The 20,094-nt window shown below is 34.6% G+C and overlaps 1 protein-coding gene across 2 annotated transcripts in view; it reads left to right on the top strand.

Annotated features, from left to right (window-relative positions):
- Positions 1–20,094, top strand: part of LRRC63 (leucine rich repeat containing 63) — a 65,890-nt gene that overhangs the window by 21,373 nt on the left and 24,423 nt on the right. For both annotated transcript variants that reach the window (XM_023621599.2, XM_023621602.2), the window contains exons 7-8: positions 9,386–9,484; positions 14,576–14,712. In XM_023621599.2, the coding sequence (XP_023477367.1) occupies positions 9,386–9,484; positions 14,576–14,712 (236 nt within the window). The remainder of the gene's footprint in view (positions 1–9,385; positions 9,485–14,575; positions 14,713–20,094) is intronic.

Genomic DNA, 20,094 nt, shown 5'->3' with positions numbered 1-20,094 from the left:
AAACTGCCATTGTTATTTTGAGACTATTATATTTCTTGTGGGAGGTGTATGTGCTAACACAACAAAGGAAAACTCCAGTGAATATAAGATAGGTAATTAAAAATTATCCAAACTATAACACGAAGGGAAGAAAGAATTCAAAAAGAGCCACAAAAAACCCAGAGCATCCAAGAACAGTAAAACAATATCAAATCCATATGATTGGGATGACATGCATACAATTACATACCATACTTATAAATGGAATCATAGAAGGAGAAGAGAGAGATTGGGATAGAACAAACATTTGAAGAAATAATGCTAAGAATTTTCCAATATTGATCAAAGACAGTAACGCACAAATCCAAGAACCTTAGAGAAGGCCAAACAAGATAAACACAAAGCAAGCTGCCACTAGGCATATAATATTTGAATTGCAGAAAACCAAAGGCAAAACATTTCCATAAGCAGCTAGAGTAGAAAGATTTACACCAAGGAATAATAATACAAATTACGGCAGACTTCTTGTCAGAAAAAATGGAAGCCAGAAGACAGTGGAGTAACATTGCTAAAGTGCTAAAAGAAAAAAACCTCAAACCAGAATTCCATAGCCAGCAAAAGTATCCCTCAAAAATGAATATGCAATAAGACATTTTCAGACAAAAGAAAATCTGAGCATTCCTCTCCCGTAGATCTCTTCTACAAGAAATGTTAAAAGTAAGCTTGAAGAGTAAGGGAAATGATATCAGATAGAAACCTGGTTATTTAGGAAAGAACAAATAGCACTGCAAATAGTATGTAAATGGTGAATACATTAGTAAATATAAAGGACATTTAAATCTCTTTAAAAGACTACTGATTATTTAAAATAAATATATTAACAATATATTATGGAAATTATAGCCAATATAAAAATAAAATATTTAGCAACAGGAGTACAAAGGGTTGAGAGGGGCTAAATGTGTGTTTCTATTGTAAACTTCTTACTTTATTCGTGAAGTAGTAGAGTATTTTCTGAAGATTGTTGTAAGTTAAGCTGCGTATTTTGATCTTTAAAGAAACTACTTTTAAAAAGTACTAAGAAGAGTAACTAAAAAATCATTAAGAGAAATAAAATGTAATCTTAAAAAATATTCTGTTCACAATAAAAAAGGCAAGAAAAGAATAGAGGAACAAAGAATAGATGGGACAAATAGAAAAGCAAGCACCAAAATGGCAAACTTAAGGGGCTGGCCCAGTGGTGCAGTGGTTAAGTTCACGCACTCAGCTTTGGTGGCCTGGGGTTCACCGGTTCAGATCGCAGGCATGGACCTATGCACTGCCTATCAAGCCATGCTGTGGCAGGTGTTCCACATATAAAGTAGAGGAAGATGGGCACAGATGTTTGCTCAGGGCCAATCTTCCTCAGCAAAGAGAGGAGGATTGGCAGCAGATGTTGGCTCAGGGCTAATCTTCCTCAAAAGAAAAAAAAAGGTAAACAAATCTAATAATTAATTAATATATTAATAATTATATTAAATATAGATGGGCTAAACACTCCAATAAAAATACAGATCATCAGACTGCATAACAAAATATGACTCAATTATATGATGTTTACAAGAAATATACTTTAAATATAAAGACATTGATGGGTAAAAGTAAACGGTGGCTAATGATAATACTTGGCACTATAAAGCTATTATGGCTATATTATCAAAGTGAAAGATAACACTAAAGACAAGAGTGTTACCAAATAGAGACAGTTGAAAATGTTTACAGGATCAGTTCATGAAGAAGACATGACAATCTAAATGTGGATAGATGTGATTAGAATGCTTCAAAAATTCATAAAACAAAAAGTAAGAAATAGACCAATTCACAATATAACTGGAGATTAGAGACTTTAACATTCTTGCTCAAGAATTCATACAAGTAGTCAAAAACAATTTGGAAAAAAAATATAGAAGACCAGAAATAATTGCATCAACCAACTTGACCCAGTTAATATTTATGGAACTGTACACACAATAACTGCAGAATATACGTGGTTTTTAGGTACACATAGAACAATCTCAAGACAGAGTGTACGTTGGGCCATAAAACATCTTGGTGAATTTCAAAAGACTGAAATAATAGAGTTTGTTATCTGACCACAACAGAATTAAAAGAAAAGTCAAAAACAGTAAGATACCTAGAAAAGCACTAAATATTTGGAAATTAAACAAAACACTAAAAAAATAGGTCAAAAAAGAGAACACAAAAGAAATTAGAAATATTTCAAACTGGTTGCAGACCCAACAAACCAGAATTTGTAAGAAACAGCTGAAGGAATCTTTAAAGGGAAATGGATAGGTTTAAATGCATATATTAGAAAAGAAGAAAGGTATAAAAATCAGTGACCCATGCTTCCATCTTAAGAAAGGGGGCAAAAAGGGCAAATTAAGGCCCTAGTAAGTAGGGAAATGGCAATAAGAGTGAAAATCGATGAACTAGGAAATGGACAAACAACATAAAAAAGTCAACAAAGTCAAAACTTGCTTCTTTAAAGAGATTAAGAAAAATGCTAAATCCATAATATGATTGATTGAGGAAGAGGAAAAGAAAACTCTAAATACCAAATTCAAAATAAAAAAGGGACACCACTGCATTTTCTATAGACATTAAGATAGAAAATAGTGAAATATTGAGAAAGACATTTTCCTGATAAATGCAACAACTTGTACAAAATGGAAAAATTCTTTGAAAAATACTACTTGCTGAAACAGACATAACAAGAAACAGAACATCATAATAGTCTTGTATCTGTAAAAAATCCAACTGAAATTTTAATTAAGAGCTTTCACACAAGAAAAGCTCCAGGCACATAAAACTTCACTGGTCATTCTATCAAATACATACAGAAGAAATAATACCAGTTTACACTAACTCCTTCAGACGGTAGAGGGGGAAGAACACGTGCTAACTCGTTTTATGACGCCTGTATAACTCTCATACCAAAGCCAGACAAGGATATTACAAGACAGTAAAATTATAGATCAATTGGTTGTTAGTGCTGTGGAATCAGTTTCAGTTCCTAGTGACCCTGTGTACAGCAGAGCAGAACCGTGCCGGGTCTTTTTGTGCGATCCTCTCAACTTCTGGCGCTATATCAGACAATGCTCCACTGCTATTCAAAGGTTTTTCATAATTTTAATGTGTCTTAACGTGGAAGCTCCACTGAAATTTGTCCACCATGGGTGACACTGCTGGTATTTGAAATATCAGTGGCAAAAGCTTTCAGCATCACAGCAACATGCAGCCACCACAGTATGACAACTGACGAGCGGGTGGTTCCCTGATCAGGAAATGAACCCGAGCCTAAGTAGTGGTTAGAACGCTGAATCTTAACCACTTGACCATCGGTGATGGCCATAGGCTGATATTTTTCATAAATATAAGTACAAAAACTCCTCAACAAAATATTAGCAAATCAAATCTAGCAATATCAAAAGTTTAAAAAGGACAATGTATCATGACCAAGTGAAGCTTTCCCAAACAATTCAAAGTTGTTTGAATATTTGAAAATCAATGTTTATTCTCAACAATATCATCTCAATAGATGCAAAAACTTGACAAAATTCAACACCCATTTAAGATTAAACAAACAAATTTCTAAGTAAAATAGGGTTAAAAGAAACATTTCATAATCAAATAAAGGGTGTCTATGAAAAATCTGCTACCAACATCATACGTGATCAACAAGGATTGACTACTTTCTCCCCTAAGATTTGCAGCAAGGCAAGAAAAATTTTCCCTTCTCTTTTGTTCTCATTGTAATGAAGGTTCTAGCCGCTTAAATAAGGTAAGGAAGAGAAAGGCATAAGGATTGGAAAGGAGGAAGTAAAACTGTCTTCATTAGGAGCCAGCATGATCGTGTATGTAGACAATCTTAAGGAATCTCCAAAAGAAATCCTACTAATAGGTAAATTTAGCATGGCTGTTGGAAACAAAGTCAATATTAAAAAAACTGACACAGAAGAGTCATCCAGGGACAAAGTCATAGGGGCCATCTAGAATTTTGCCTTTCACATAAAGTAAAAAAAAAAAAACAAACAACAAAACCAGGACAGAAGACTTCAACAGATCCTTCACAAAGGATGACATACTAACAGCCAATCAGAAGATGAAAATGTTCTCAACATCATTGTTCATCACGGATGATGAATTAAAGCCGCAGTGAGATACCACAGCACACTCGCTAGAATGACTAAAATGGAAAACTCTCACATTCCCTTATTCGTTTTTTCAAAGAACCAACTTTTTGATTTGCTGATTCTTTCCCCTCTATATTTTTTATTTTATCAATTTTTGGTCTTATCTTTATTATTGATATCTTTCTACTTTTGAAGGGGTTCATTTGCTGTTCTTTTTCAAACTTCTTTCTATGAATATAGGTATCACTAGTTTTCAGCATTTCCTTTTCTTATTTATTATTTAAGGTTACAATTTTTTCCTGTCGTCATGACTTTGTATTTCCCAAGGTTTGATATGTCAAATTTTTTAATATTTTAATTTTGAACTAATTTGAATTACGGAGGAGTTGCAAGAAAAGTACAAAGAAAACCTGCAGACGTCATGCATCATCACCCTCGAATACATTTGTGCATATTCCCTGCAAACAAGGACGCTCTCCTACATCGCCACAGAGCAGCCTCAAAATCAAGAAATTAATATTGATCCATTACTCTATCCAACCGAGGGACCTGATTCGAATTTTGCCAATTTACCCAATAATGTTCTTTATAACAAAAGGATCCTGCCCAGGTGGCATGCTGTATATAGTTTTAGTTTCTGTCAAGCTGATATGTTTCCAGCTTTCTTTGACTTTCATGACCTTAGAAACTTTTGAAAATTACAGGCAGGTATTTTGTAAAACATGCACTAGTCTGAGTTTGTCTTATATTTTCTCATGATTAGATATAGGTCGTTCACCTTTGGCATTGATATCTCAGAAGGTTTTTCTCATTTTATCTTACCACATGGTGCATAATTTCAATTTACCCCATTACTAACAGTGTTCATTTTGATTACTTTTTAGGTTGGTATCTTCGGGGTTTCTCCACTGTTACTCTTTTCCCCTTTATATTTAATAAGTATATTATAGTACTTCAAAGTACCTAAACTAATCCTATTTCTCATCACATTTTCAATTATTTATTTAGTAATTTACATCACCATTTTATTTGGTGAGTATAATCTGTTATATCATTATTTATTTTATTCTCAAATTGCCCCAGATTTCATTGGTAAAAGCCCATTAACATTGGTTTCTAGGTCCTTTTGAGATAACCCCATCATTCTTCCAGGCTTATCCTGTACTCTCCCTGCCCCAGCCCTGGAATCTGTCATTTTTCCAAGGACCTCTGGTTATTTTTAGTGGGGAAGCCAAGATCTAGGCACTAGGTGTGCTCATTGATATTACGGTATTATAAACTCTTTCACTGGGCAAAACTGAGTAATAGGTATGTGCACAAGTACACACACTCACACTGAAAACTGTGAATTCATATCAGTGCATCCAGTTCTAATCTACTTGTACAAGAGTCATTCTCATTTTCTCCCTTGTTAAATTTGTAACTCCCTTCCCCACCAAGGAGAAATTTGGCTTCCATTATCCTTCTCATATTTACTTATTCAACCAATACTCTATATGCAATCAACCTTGCTTCTTTTGCTGTCATCCCCTCACCCATGTGCACTCCCTCCTTTCCTTGCTTGGGATCTGAGGCACTCTCCTATATTGACACCCTGTTCACATTACTTGGGTTCTGTCACCCTACACTGTAAAGTTCTCATGTATAGATGTCTGCCCTGCCCCACTCAGGCTATGATGGACTATGTTAGTCCGATCCTGCCCTGCCCACATAGATGTCTTTTGTTTTGGGTGATTTTAAGATTTCCTCTTTGTCTTTGATTTTAAGCAGTTTTACTATGTTGTGCCTAGGTGTAGTTTTATAGTATGTATCTTCCTGTCATTCATAGCACTTTTTGAATCTATGGCTTTATATCTCTCATCAGTTCTGGTAAATTTTTGTTAGTATCTCTTCAAATATTGCTCTTGCCTCATTCTTCCTGTTGTCTTATTGGAATCTGGTTATATGTATCTTAGATCTTTGCAACCTGTGCCATATATCTCTTATTCTCTTTCCTGTATTTTCCATTCCTTTTACTTTCTGTGCTTTATTCTGAGGATTTTCTTCTTACCTAAATTCTAGTTTAATTATTCTCTTTTCAGCTCTCTGAAATCTGCTGTCACAGCCTTTACCAAGTCCTTAATTTTGGTTATTTCATCTTATAATCTAAATTTTTTATTTAAATATTTTTTAAAAAATTTTGCTTTAAATTCTTTCTCTTACAATTTAGTTTCTTGAGCCTATTAGTTGAGGGGTTTTTTTTTGTTTTTTTTTTTTAACATGTCTGATACATACAATGTGTGGATTTTCCATGGGCCGGTTTCTATGGTCTATCATTTCTCTTGATTTTTGTCCAATCATTTTCTTTTTGCATGTCTTTTTATTTTTTATTGCATGATATATGTGGTGTAGAGATAGTTTGAGGCCCTGGATGATGTTAGCTTCTTCCAGAGAATTTTTATTGTTGCTTCTGGCAGGCAGAGAGGTGAAGGGACCTTCACCTTAATCCAGTCAGAGAATAAGCTGGTATAGTGCTGGGCTTCAGTCTCTGTAGAGCTTTCCTGTTAACCTTTTGTCCAAGGGCTGTAGGCTTTCGGCCATCTCATACCAAGTTTGAGGCCCCTTCTCCTTCGTAAGCCCTGAATTTCAATTTTCATCTCCGTAGCCCTATGAGAACTCTGGTTATAGTTCTGCTCAGCTTTGACTACAGCTTTGCGGTAGGCAAATGACTTTAGGAGAAAAATAGTGTTGAGTGTTGTGTTCACCACCCTGAGATTCCCTTCTCTCTGGAATTTTGGCTTATTGAGTCCTAGCTACCTTAGTAATTCCCCAAGCCTTTGTTGTGTTGTGTTTGTTTCCCTTTGTGGTTTTAGTGGGAGGGTTGGTTTGAAACAAGGTTGTTGACCATTAGTAGAAGTGAAAAAATCAGATTATCTGGTTTGGAAGCAAATTATTTTAAATCAGAGTTTGACAAGCTTTTTCTGTAAAGGGCTAGATAGTAAAATTTTATACTTTGAGGGCTATGTGGTCTCTGTCACAACTACTCAACACCGTTGTGTAGTGCAAAAGCGGCCATACACAGTACCTAAACTCACGAGCGTGGCTGTGCTCCAAGAAAACTTTATTTAGAAAAGCAGGTGGCAGACTGCAGTTTGCTTATCCCTGCTTTAAACGGGGGAAGAATACAGCTTTTAAAGTGGTGAATGGAGCTAGTCAAGAAAAAAATTTATTTCCACAACCGTTAATGTTATTTTAAAAAATATTTAACTCCAGAGTAGAATCCTGAGCTCTGTGGGTGATAGAAAAGAAACAAAAGTCGTAATTTCTGATCTGTCTCAGGGGCTTGTTAAAGAAACATATTTTATATGAATAAGAATTTACATGAAACATAGGTACTGATTAAGGTAATACAGACTCAGTGCATAAGCGCTTAAAAGTTGTTAGAGCAATATGAGAGATTGAGAAAGGCTCCACATTCTTAGTGCTGTTTAGCTCTTCACATCCCTTCCGTGATAACCACAACAAACAGGTTTTAGGGTGCAATGCTAAAAGAGAGATCCAGGGTACCTGTGGTGGGCAGGCCTCGTGGTATATCCACAGTGAAGGTCCCTTGGATTCCATGAGACAATATGATATCCTGGATACTCATTCATCTAGCAAATATTTATTAAGAACCCATTATGTACCTGTGGTAAACTAGGTGTCTCACTATGTATCAGTGTGCAAAACAGAAAAAAATGCCTGTTGCGTGGAGTTTTTATTTTAGTGGGGTGAGACCATACATACCTACATTTATGCATAGTCTGTCCTGTGGTGATAAGAGCTATGAAGAAAAATAAAGCAGGTGGAGGGGACAGGGAGCCATCTCTGGTGTGCTGGTTTGAGAGGTTGCTATTTGTCGTCAGTTGGTCAGGGAAGGCCTCTCTGGTCGGATGACTATGAGGAGACAGCGGACTATAAGCAGACTGCTGAATGAAGTTAGGAGATAATTCATGGCAATAGATGGGGGAAGAGATTACCAAGCAGGAGGAAATATACAGGCACCAGTTATCTGAGCACACTAAGTGGGATGATTAGAGACTGTGATGGACACATTTCTGCCACATCATTGAGTATGCCACCAATTCTGCAGAGAAGAGAAAAATGTTTAATGACAGGAAGAAAGAACACCTACTTTTGTCTACTACCAGCATATAGATATTTACAAGTATTAGTACTTTTGTAAGAGGTCAGTCTTGAAACCAGTACTGTCAATTCCAAGATTCTTTAGCCATGAATCTTTTCATTCTTATATAGCACATGCCATAACCTAATGCACTGGCAGCAATGCCTCCCTTCTCTACAAGCTGAGCTTTTCTCCTCCACCATTAGAGTTCCTTGGTTCATTCAGTTGATCACTAATGCTTCTATGATCCTTAAGAAACAAATGTCCCAACCCTCCTGGAGCATTAAAGATACTGAGGACACCAGAAATGTCTTAGACAATTTGGGTTACTATGACAAAATACCATAGACTAAGTGGCTCAAACAACAAACATTTATTTCTCATTTCTGGTGGTTGGAAAGTCCAAGATTGAGGTGTCAGTGGATCTGGTTCCTAGTGAGAGCTCTCTTGTTCGCAGCTGCCTTCTTGCTGTACCCTCACATGGCAGAGAAAGAGAGCTCTGGTCCCCTCCTGTTCTTAGAAGGCCACTAATCCCATCATGAGTGCTCCATCCTTAAGACCTCTTCTAACCCTAATTACTTCCCAAAGGCCTCACCTTTAAATGCTATGACATTGAGTATTAGGGCTTGAACACATGAGTTTTGGGAGAACAAATATGTAGTCCATAACAAGGCAAAAGTTTTCCTCAATTAGAAATTGGCATATTTGAGCAAGAAATTGTTGATAGATTAACAGAAATAGAAGTAGAAACATTAAAAAAAGGGGGTAAAATAGATAAATAAATATAAAATATACTTAATTCCTTCTATTTCAGCATGTAGTGGACACTCAGTAAATGTTTGCTTGTTATTGAAATAATACCTGTCACACATGTAACACTATACTTATTACATACATACTGAGTAGTGTTTCTATCGTTTACATATTCAAGAAATTATTGTCATGACAAACTAAAATAAATGGATAGAAGATGAGTATAGGCTTATTAGTGTATTGTGTTAAACATTATCACTCAGATTTTTTTTTGTATAAAATACTTTGTGTATTGTTAATAATTAACCTCTTATCTCTTGTCACTTTCATTTAGGGTTTTTTTCTCCTGAATTGTCCAGACTTAAGACCTTTGGCTTTCCAATTGGTATATCTTAACTTATCATTTAATGATATCAGTTCCTTTCCCACAGAAGTGAGTCCATTTTATTATTATATTTAGTGTAATAATTTCTTATTATGAATAATAATCATAATTTAAAAATAGACACTTAAGATAACCTAGAGTTACAATAAAGTAAATATATTTTGGATTGTGTCCCAAAAGGCTTATTCTCAGAAGTACCAAAAGTACAATACATCTTTCTTAGGAAATTCCATGACATAATCTTCAAAGACTGTGTTATAGTCAGGCTCTCAAATATGTTCTCATAATTATACAATGTATAGAAAATGTTTTATTTATTCTTCTAATTTTGAATGAAACCTAAGCCAAACCTTATCCATGTGTTAATCAGAAGCTTTAAAAACAAAGTTTAGTGACCAGGTAATATAATATTATAACAAGTTTTAATTATCATAGGCGGAAATAGAATATTCTGCTTAATAAAACATAGCAAGGATAATCAGATATTGGATAAGCGAATTCAGTATCATTTTAAATAAATGAGTCATTATAAGTAATTAGGACTGACTATGTTTTCAACGTCTTTAGTCATTGCTTCATTGGTCACTGAATGATTAGTTGTTTTGTGAATTGAATTCCAGAATATTGACTTTTAGTGAACTTATTTCTAGCAAATTGATTTGCTTTCTATTTCAAACATATTTTCCATAATTTTGCTATAATATTGTTTTTATTTTCACTAGAAGAGTCACTTTTTATTTTCTAACACATAATACCAGTTTTATTAATTTGACTAGGGCAAATTGACAAGAATTCCAAAGGTATATAGGGATCTTAGTCTTCACTTTAATAATTTTAAACTTTCTTCTAAATAGTCATAGATTAGGCTTCTGTATCTGCCAAAGAATGCTTTAGCCACTAAAAAGGAATGCATAAATATAAGGGGGCTCTTCAGATATAAATTATAAAGTGCTCATTTTTAAAGTGATAGAAATCAATAAAACTTGTCATTAAAGTGCCAATCTGTGTTACATAGTGCTAGATAAAATATTCCAATGAAGATGGTAATATCCAGGTTTGGAAGGGTTGTACTAGGGGTAGGCTAATGATGCCCAGTTATTAGCATAGTGTAAATGCAATGATTAGAAGACCAGAGGCTGGTGTAAATGTGGTAATTGGAATTATTACAAGTTTCACAGAAAATTCAAGATGGTGGGCTCCAGTAGAGGACAGAGTCTGCTAAAATAGTTTAGGACAGTAAAAGGTAGAAGCAGAAATGGTAAATAAAAAGGTTAATATAACAAACTCTGTAAGTATATACTTGATCTAATTTCTTTTCTCAACTTCTTTAAAAGATAAAATCATATACAGTAATAGTTCATTAAAATAATGTCTTGTTAGGTCTGTAGCACATATGGATGTAATATGTGTAACAATTATAGTACAGAAAAAAGGAAGAGGGACAACATGTCCATATCTCACTGGAATTAAGTTAGTGTAACTGAAGTAGATTCTGATAAGCTAAGATATATGTTACAGCCACTAAAACAATTACTAAGAAAATAACTCAAGAGCATTAGTGAAAAAAAGTCATTAAAGTAATTTAAATGTTTATACTAAAAAGTATTCAGTTGATGCAAAAGAAAGCAGTAAGGGAGGAACAAAAAGGACATAAGACATATAGAAAACTATAGGTGAAATGGCCATGTAAATCTAACCATGTCAATAGTAACATTAAATGTAAATACATCAAGCAATCTAATCAAAAGATACAGATTGTCAGACTGGATTTAAAAAAACATGCTTCAGGGGCTGGCCCCGTGGCCGAGTGGTTAATTTCGCGCGCTCCGCTGCAGGCGGCCCAGTGTTTCGTTGGTTCGAATCCTGGGCGCGGACATGGCACTGCTCATCAAGCCACGCTGAGGCAGCGTCCCACGTATCACAACTAGAAGAATCCACAACGAAGAATATACAGCTATGTACTGGGGGCTTTGGGGAGAAAAAGGAAAAAATAAAATCTTTAAAAAAAAAAAAGGCAGTATTTGTTTTAAAAAAAAAAAAAATGCTTCAATGATAAGCTGTCTACAGAAGATACACTTAAGATTGAAAGATACAAAGAAGTTAAAAGTAAAAGTATGGGAAAAGATATAGCATGCCAGCAGCAACCAAAAGAAAGCTGAAGTGACTATACTAATACAGACAAAATAGATTTTAAAATAGATTTTAAAACAAAAAATATTACTAGACATAAAGAGGGACACTTTTCCATCTATCAGGATATTTAATAATTATAAATATATGTGTACTTAACAATAGAGCCTCAGAATATATGAAGCAAAAACTGAAAGAATTGAAGGAAGAAATATCAAATTCAACAATAATAGTTGGACACTTCAACACCCCACTTTCAATAATGCATAGAAAAACTAGCAGAAGGTCAACAGGGAAATATAAAACTTGAACAACACTATAAACCGATTAGACCTAACAGGCATCTATGGTACCCTCCAACCACTAGTAGCAGAATACATAATTCTCAAATTCATATGGAACATTTTCCAGGATAGACCATATTTTAGGCTACAAAACAAGTCTCAATAAATTTAAAAGAATTGGAAATCACAGAAAGTATATTTTTTGCCACAATGAAATGCAATGAGAAATCAATAACTGAAAGAAGTTTGGAAATATATGGAAATTAAGCAACAAACTCTTAAATAACTAATGATTCAATGAGGAAATAAAACAGGAAATTGGAAAATACTTTGAGATGAATGAAAATGAAAACACAACATACAAAAATTTATGGGATACATCAATAGCAGTGGTCAGGGGGACGTTTATAGTTGTAAATACCTATATTAAAAAAGAAGAAATCAATAACTTAACTTTCCATCTTAAGCCACTAGAAAAAAAGAGTACGTTAAACTTAAAGAAAGAATGAGGAGACAATAAAAATTAGTACAGAAATTGGTGAAATAGGGAAAAAAAATAAAGAAAAGCCAACAAAACCTAAAGTTGTTACTTTGAAAAGATAACAATATTGACTAACCTTACATAGACTGACCAAGAAAAAAGAAGACTCAAGTAACTAAAATCAGGAATGAAGGAGGGGACATCACTACCAACCTTAAAGAAATAAAAAATATTTTCAGAGAATATTACAAATAATGGTATACTAATCAACTAGATAACTTAGATGAAATGAGCACATACCTAGAAAGACACAAGAACAAACTCAAGAAGAAATAGAAAATCTGAATGGCTCTATAAAAAGGAAAGAGTTTCAATAGTAATTTAAAAACTTTCCACAAAGGAAAGTCCAGGACCAGATAGCTTCATTGGTGAATTCTACCAAACACCTTAAGAAGAATTAACATCAGTCCTTTACAAACTCTTCCAAAAAACAGAAGAGAAAGGAAAAGTTCCCAGTTCAAACTATTAAACCAGTAATACCCTGATACCAAAATTAGACAAAGATATGGGAAGAAAAGCAAACTACAGAACAGTATCTCTTATGAATAGAGATGCAAAAATCTCAACAAAATGCTAGCAAACCAAACATATGAAGAGGATTTTGCTACATGACCATGAGAGATTTATCCCAGGATTGCAAGCTTGGTTAAATATAAGAGAATCTATCAAAGTAATGCACAATATCAATATAGGGGAGGGGGGAAAAGTATCCCATTATCTCAATAGAGACAGAAAAAGACATTTTACAAAATCCAACATACTTTCATGACAAAAACACTCAACATCTAGGAATAGAAGGGTATGTCCTTAACTTGATAAAGGGCATCTACTAAAAACACACAGCTGATATCATACTTGTTGGTGAAAGGCTGAAACTCTTCCTCCTAAGATGAAGGACAAGATGAAGATATCTACTTTTGAAACCTTTTATTCAGCATTGCACTGGAGTTTCTGGCTAAGGCAATTAGGCAAGAAAAAGAAATAAAAGGCATACAGATTAAAAAGGAAGGAGTTAAACTATCTCAGTTGTAAATGATATGGTCTTGTATATAGAAACCATGAAAGAATTCACTAAAAAACTATTGAAACTAATGAATGAGTTTAGCAAGGTTGTAGTTTACAAGATCAATATACAAAAATCAATTGTATTTCTACATATTAGCAACCAAAAAATCCTGACAATAAAACTAAGAAAGCAATTCTATTTACATGAGAAAGAATAAAATATTTAGGAGTAAGTGTAACAAAAGTGCTAAACTTATACTGTGAAAACTAGAGAACATTGCAAAAAGAAATTAAAGGAGACATACTTAGATGGCAAGACATCCCATCTTCATGGATCTGAAGACTTAATATTGTTAGGATGGCAATACTCTCAAATTGAGAAAGTAAGTAATCTCAGATTCATTGCAATCCCTTTGAAAATTACAACTTGCCTTTTTTGCGGAATTTAACATGTTGATCCTAAAGTTCATATGGAATTGCAAGGGACTCCGAATAGCCAAAACAATCTTCAAAAAGGAAAGACAAACTTGGAAAACTTACACTTCCTGATTGCAAGAATGAGCATTCTCTACTGCACCAATTTTAAATCTTTAGGGTGATAAAAGGTTTAATTTGATGTGAAAGAGAGCTAATGTAAGACCTTGTTAAGAGTCACTGGAGAGCAATAAATATATTAATCAAAGATCGTAGATTTAAATAGCATATTCTACTTTTAAATGTTATATGAAAAATCAAGTGTATATGAAATTACTGTGACATCAGAGCAAAACAATCTGGCTGGCTATCATATCTGACACCACACTGATTACTGAGGTTAATTCCACTTATTTTCCTGGTTCTGCAGAAATCTCCTTCCTCCCTCATTCTTTTTGTAATTGCCTCTTATGAAACCATCAGCTTGATCAAACATAATGACTTTCCCCTTTAGAAAAGAACCATTCATGAGTCAAGGGTATATAAGTACAATAGTTGCACTCTCTTACCATATCATATATATTAATGCTGGCCAGTTATTTTGAAGGCTTATCAAAGGTATTTATTGAGATATATGATACAGCCAATTAATGTTACTATACTGATTCTACTCCATTAGTTCAAAAGGTTAACAAAATGTAACAAATAGGGATTTACATACTTTAGTATTCTTCTCATGATTTGTTTCTCTTTTCTGTTCTTCAGGTATTTTGTCTTCAAAATTTACAAGTACTGAACCTGAGAAATAATCCTATCAAAGAAATCCCTTCTGAAATTCAACAACTTAAGTATCTCAGAATTTTCATCATTGCCTTTAATTTGATTACTACTCTTCCTCATGGGTAAGGTTGATAGTCTGACATTATAAACACAGAAAATAAAGAGGTCATCATTTAGAAAAGGATCAATTGCCTTTTTGAAAGCAGCTAGCAACTTTTTAGCCATTTAATAATTGTTATTCTGTTCCAATTAGCTGATTTTCTTATTGTTGCTGTGTTAAAAATAATCCTACCAGCTACAAAAAAGGCAAATAATATGGAGCTAGTGAATACACATCTGGAGATCCATTATCTGAGTATAAATTAAATGAGCACAAATCATAGAAAGAAGCTCAGGTGAGAACTTTGCACTTATCCCTCGATGGCTTTTTTGGATGTGGAAAGAACACTGAACTTGGAATTAGGAAATCTAGACGTTTAACTTCAAAGTTGATAATTATCTATTTGAGCTGGAGGGAGTCATTTAACCATTGTCGGCCTCAATTTCCTAATCTATACACTAAGAAATTAGCCTGTATGATATTTAAAATCCTTTAAACTCTAATGGGAATGTTGATTTGGGGTGTAAAAGGGATGGATTTTTTCCCCCCACATATGGACTGGTAGTTATTTAACTCCTGTGAAAGTTTTAAACTGAAACCTGAACCAAATGCAAAGACAAGATACCTCTTCCAGTTAGAGTTTGACAAATTGAATGTAGGTTAAGGGCAAAGAGACAGACACTCTTAAATACTTGAACAACGTTTTGCAAAAGAGGATTCTTATAGTAATTAGGGAAGTATATAAAACTTCATTTATAAAGTTATCCATCCAGCATTGTTTGCAAATAATAATCCAAAAAAATTCTGCCTTCATACACTGTAAAACTATTCAGTCATTTAAAAGAATTAAAAATATGGAAAAAATTATACCATTTCTGTATAAAAATACACATATATATATCACACATTACACATAATATATAAAAAGAAAGAAAAACTAAGGAAGTAAAAATATTGCATTATTGGTATTTTATTTCTGTTTGAATCATCTATGTTTTTCCTCAGTAACGTAAATTGTATTTTCCCTGCCTTGACACTAGAAGTATCCAACACCCTTACATACATATATGTATATATACACACACAACTATGTGTGTGTGTGTATATATATATATACACATTTAAACTTGAATTCATACTGGATAATCTATAATTATGATTGCATACTTTAAATAACCATAACTGTCATTTAAAGAAAATGTAAAAATTCCTATAGCAACTAAAACTTGATTGTAACTAAAGGGTCAACGTTATTGGTTGTTTAGAGATTAAGCAAATTAGTTTGAACTATTGGTTATAATAAAAAAATTTTAAAGTGCTATTTCTCAAAAATGTTAGTGTTTCTAGAATAAAGCAGTAATATTTTGTATTAAATAATATGGGACACATATGCAAATCAAGGGAAGATTGGTAGCATACTAAAACCAAGAATGAGGGGGCCGCCCCATGGCCTGGTGGTTCAAGTTCCATGCACTCTGCTTGGGCGGCCCGGGTTCATGGGTTTGGATCCTGTGTGAGGACCTACTCCACTCATCAGCCATGCTGTGGAGACATCCCACATACAAAGTAGAGGAAAAATTGGCACGGATGTTAGCTCAGAATCAATCTTCCTCACACACAAGCGCGCACAAAAGACCCCCAAAAATCAAGAATGAAAAGCATAATGGGAATATTGGAATAATAATAATAATAGAATTATTATAGTAATTATTATGGGAATTAACTTTCTTGACCTCAGAGAAGACTTAGAGCAAGCTCTGACATATGTGAAAATGTTAATTTGCAGAGCTTTTAAGGGAAAACTCACATAGGGGATAATTACACAGTGAGAAATGAGGGTGCTGAATTCTTTGTATTTAAAGATTGTTGTCAGAACTCTAGCTTGCTGAGCATAGAAGACACGACTCAGAGTTGCAGGACTTAGGGAGCAGTAACTGTATGAAACTGAGGGAAATGCAGTGAACCAAACAATTATGTAACTGGCTGTCATTACGCTTACTCGCAATTGCACTGGTGCACTTTGAATATTATATTTTCATTTTGTAATTAATTCAGTAGATGTTTATGAAGTATCTACTGGGTGCTGCTAGGAGCTCACCACCTAGGGGGAAGGCAGACAATTGAATATAAATTGATATAAAATATTATATATAAGTATTAAATTATATATATTTTATAATTTTATATATAATATTAATATAAAATAATGCAGATGCACATTGTAAAATTCCAGACAGTTGAATATAACCCAATCTGAAGAGTCAGAGATGGCCCCCTGGAAGAGATGATATTTGATTCAAGTGTGAATGAGTATGAGCGAGCAGGAGATAGTTGGAATGATAATGGAGTGGATATTTCTTCAAATGAAAGTGACAATATGTATGCAAAGAAGAGAGATGTGAAGAACCAGCAGAACAAGAACAAGAAGAACAAGATGGGAATTACAAGCAGTTTGCTGGTTTTGAAGCTTAGAAGCAAGGCCAAGTAGTGAGAAATGAGCCTGGTGCAGTAAACAGGGACCAGATTATCTGGGGGTCTTGTGAGCTAAGGCAGAGAATTTGTACTTTAAACTGTATACGATGAGGAGACATTAAAAAGTTTTGTCTAGAGAAGTGGTGGAGTCTGACTTACATGTTAGCTCATGCTGGTGGCAGTGTGAAGGATGGATGTGAGGGGATAAAACAGAATACCAGGTGACCAGTTGGGGGGCTATCACAGTAGTCCAGGAAAGAGATGAAAAGAACTTGTACCAGGGCAATAATAGCACAGAGAAGAAGGAACAGATTGTTAAGAAATTGAAGTAACATCTGCAAAATTTGGGATTGATTAAACATAGAAGGTACAGGGAATGGAGAAGTCAAGGTAAAAAGAAGTCATGGTAACTCTCAGATTTACAGCTAGAGTAGAATAATTCAATCATGTAAAATATGTTTGCTGAGCACTTATGAAATACCAGGTTCTGTGCTAAGACTTGGGTTTAAAGTAGCAAGTGAAATGGTCGTGATCCATTCCTTCATGGGGTTTGGAATCCAGGGAAAGATATGGGAATGTTAGCAAACATCACAATAAATATATAAATAAAAAATATTATAAGGGCTATGAATGAAGCAAACAATAAGAAAGATGTCAGGAGGGACGTGAATTAAATTGAGTTACTAAGAGAGGTTTACCTCAGATAAATGGCATTTAAGCAGAAAGTTACGAGTCCAGGCCAAGGATGATGAAAAGAATATTTCATACAGTGGAAATATTTCATACACATGTGAGGCAAGTAAGAGTTTGGACTCTTCAAAGGCTGGCAGAAAGCCAGTATGGTTTAGGATACAGTCAGATGAGAGTACGGCCCCAGGTAAGATTCAAGAATTTAAGAGGGGCTACATTCTATGAAGTTTTGGAGGTCGTGTGAAGAAATTTTTATTTTAAGTGCATTGAGAAGCCATTGGCAGACTTTAAGCAGGAGAATGACAAGACTAAAGTTGAGGAGGTTTGAAGGAAGGAAAATAATGAGTTCAGTTTTAGGTTAATATGTTGGTTTTGGATTATGTTGCCTATCACAAAGTTGGATTTAGGCATATTAATGTCACTGGAGAGTTTTGTGCTGGAGATAAAAGATGCTGAGTTATCAATATATAGTAACTGAAACCACGGAGAAGTGTAGAGCAATCTTCTGAGGAGATGTTCCTAGAGAAACACCGAGGTTTCAGGTATGGACAGAGGAAGACGAATTATAAAGTCTGAGAAAAAAATGCTCAAATTGTATAAATTGAACCAGTTGTATCATGGAAGCCAAGCAAGTGGTATTTCAAAAAAGAAAGATGACCAACATTGTCAAATACAATAGAGAAACTCAGTAAAATTAAAGCTGAGAGGAGTTTCAGTGGAATAATGAGACCAAACGCCAGTCTGAGGTAGGTTGAGATGGAACGGGAGGAGAGAAATTGGTAATGGAGAGTGAAGACCACTCTTTGGAGAAACCTGGCTGCCATAGGGAGGAGAGATTAGATAAAAGCTGAAAGGAATGAGAGATCTTAGAAACACTTTTCGTTGTTATTTGTTTTTTAAAGACTTAGGCATATTCACAGAAGGATGGAAAGGAACCAGTAGGGGATAGACTGAAGATATGAAAGGATGACTGGTGGTGCAAAATTTCACAAAAAGTGAGAGAGAAAGGGGTCCTGGGCACAGGGGGAGACGTTAGTCTTGAACAGGAGGATTAACCCTCATCTCCTAAAACTGGAGTAGGTTGTAAGAACGAGTGTGGAAAAGACATAGTTATATGGGTAAGAAAATAGGAAGTTTACTTGGTCAACAAAGATTTACTTAGTTCCCACTAGGTACCAGTTTCAGAAGATTACTCTGAAATGACGAATTAAGATTATCTTTGAAAGCAGGAAGAGTGAAGATTGAGAAGAAGCTTTAAAGATAGTTGTGATGATTTGCCTTTAATATTGAGAGGAATGAAAAATAGAACAAAGGACAGGAGAAACGAAACTTTGACAAAGAGATGGGCTTAGCTGAGACTGGAAACCATGAATTTGAAGTGGCGCATCTACATTACTGTGTGATTTTTTCCATAGCTCTCAGTCACTCATCTGTAAGACAGAGAAAGTAAATTTTAGCTTCCATAAAAAGACTTATTTGAGGATGTCTTTAGTAGCTTTATTCATAATAGCCTAAACAGGAAACAATTCAAGTGTTCCCCAACAGGAGGATGGAAAAACTAATTGTTTTACTTGCAATAGCCAAAAGTTGGTAACGATCCAAATGTACATTAACAGATTAATGGATAAATAAAGTGTGACACATACATACAAAAGAATATTATTCATCCTTTAAAAGGAATTAAATTCTGGTACGTTACAACAAAGATGATGCTTGAAAACAATGTGCCAAGTGGAATAAATCAGACATGAAAGGACGAATATTGTATGATTCCACTTTTATGAAGTATTTAGAATAGGCAAATTCGGAAAGACAGAAAGTGGAATACAGATACTCTGGGTTGGGGTAGGGAAGAGACAGAGGAATGGGGAGTTACTGTTTAATTAGTATATAATTTCTCTTTGGGATGATGGAAAATTTCTAGAAATAGATAGTGGTGATGGTTGCACAATATTGTGATTGTAAGTAATGCCACTAAATGGTACACTTAGGAAAGATGAAAACAGCAGATTTTATGTTATGTATATATTTTGAGGAATATGAGCCCTGAGCTAACATCCGCCACCAATCCTCCGCTTTTTGCTGAGGAAGTCTGGCCCTGAGCTAACATTCATGCCCATCTTCCTCTATTTTATATGTGGGATGCCTGCCCCAGCATGGCTTGACAAGTGATACATAGGTCCACATCCGGGATCCAAACTGGTGAATCCTGGGCCGCCAAAGGGGAACGTGTGAACTTAAC

The sequence above is a fragment of the Equus caballus genome, chromosome 17 (assembly GCF_041296265.1).
Source record: "Equus caballus isolate H_3958 breed thoroughbred chromosome 17, TB-T2T, whole genome shotgun sequence".
NCBI lineage: Eukaryota > Metazoa > Chordata > Mammalia > Perissodactyla > Equidae > Equus > Equus caballus.
Note: the sequence above shows the minus strand (reverse complement) of the source record. Positions and strands in the feature narration are given on the sequence as shown.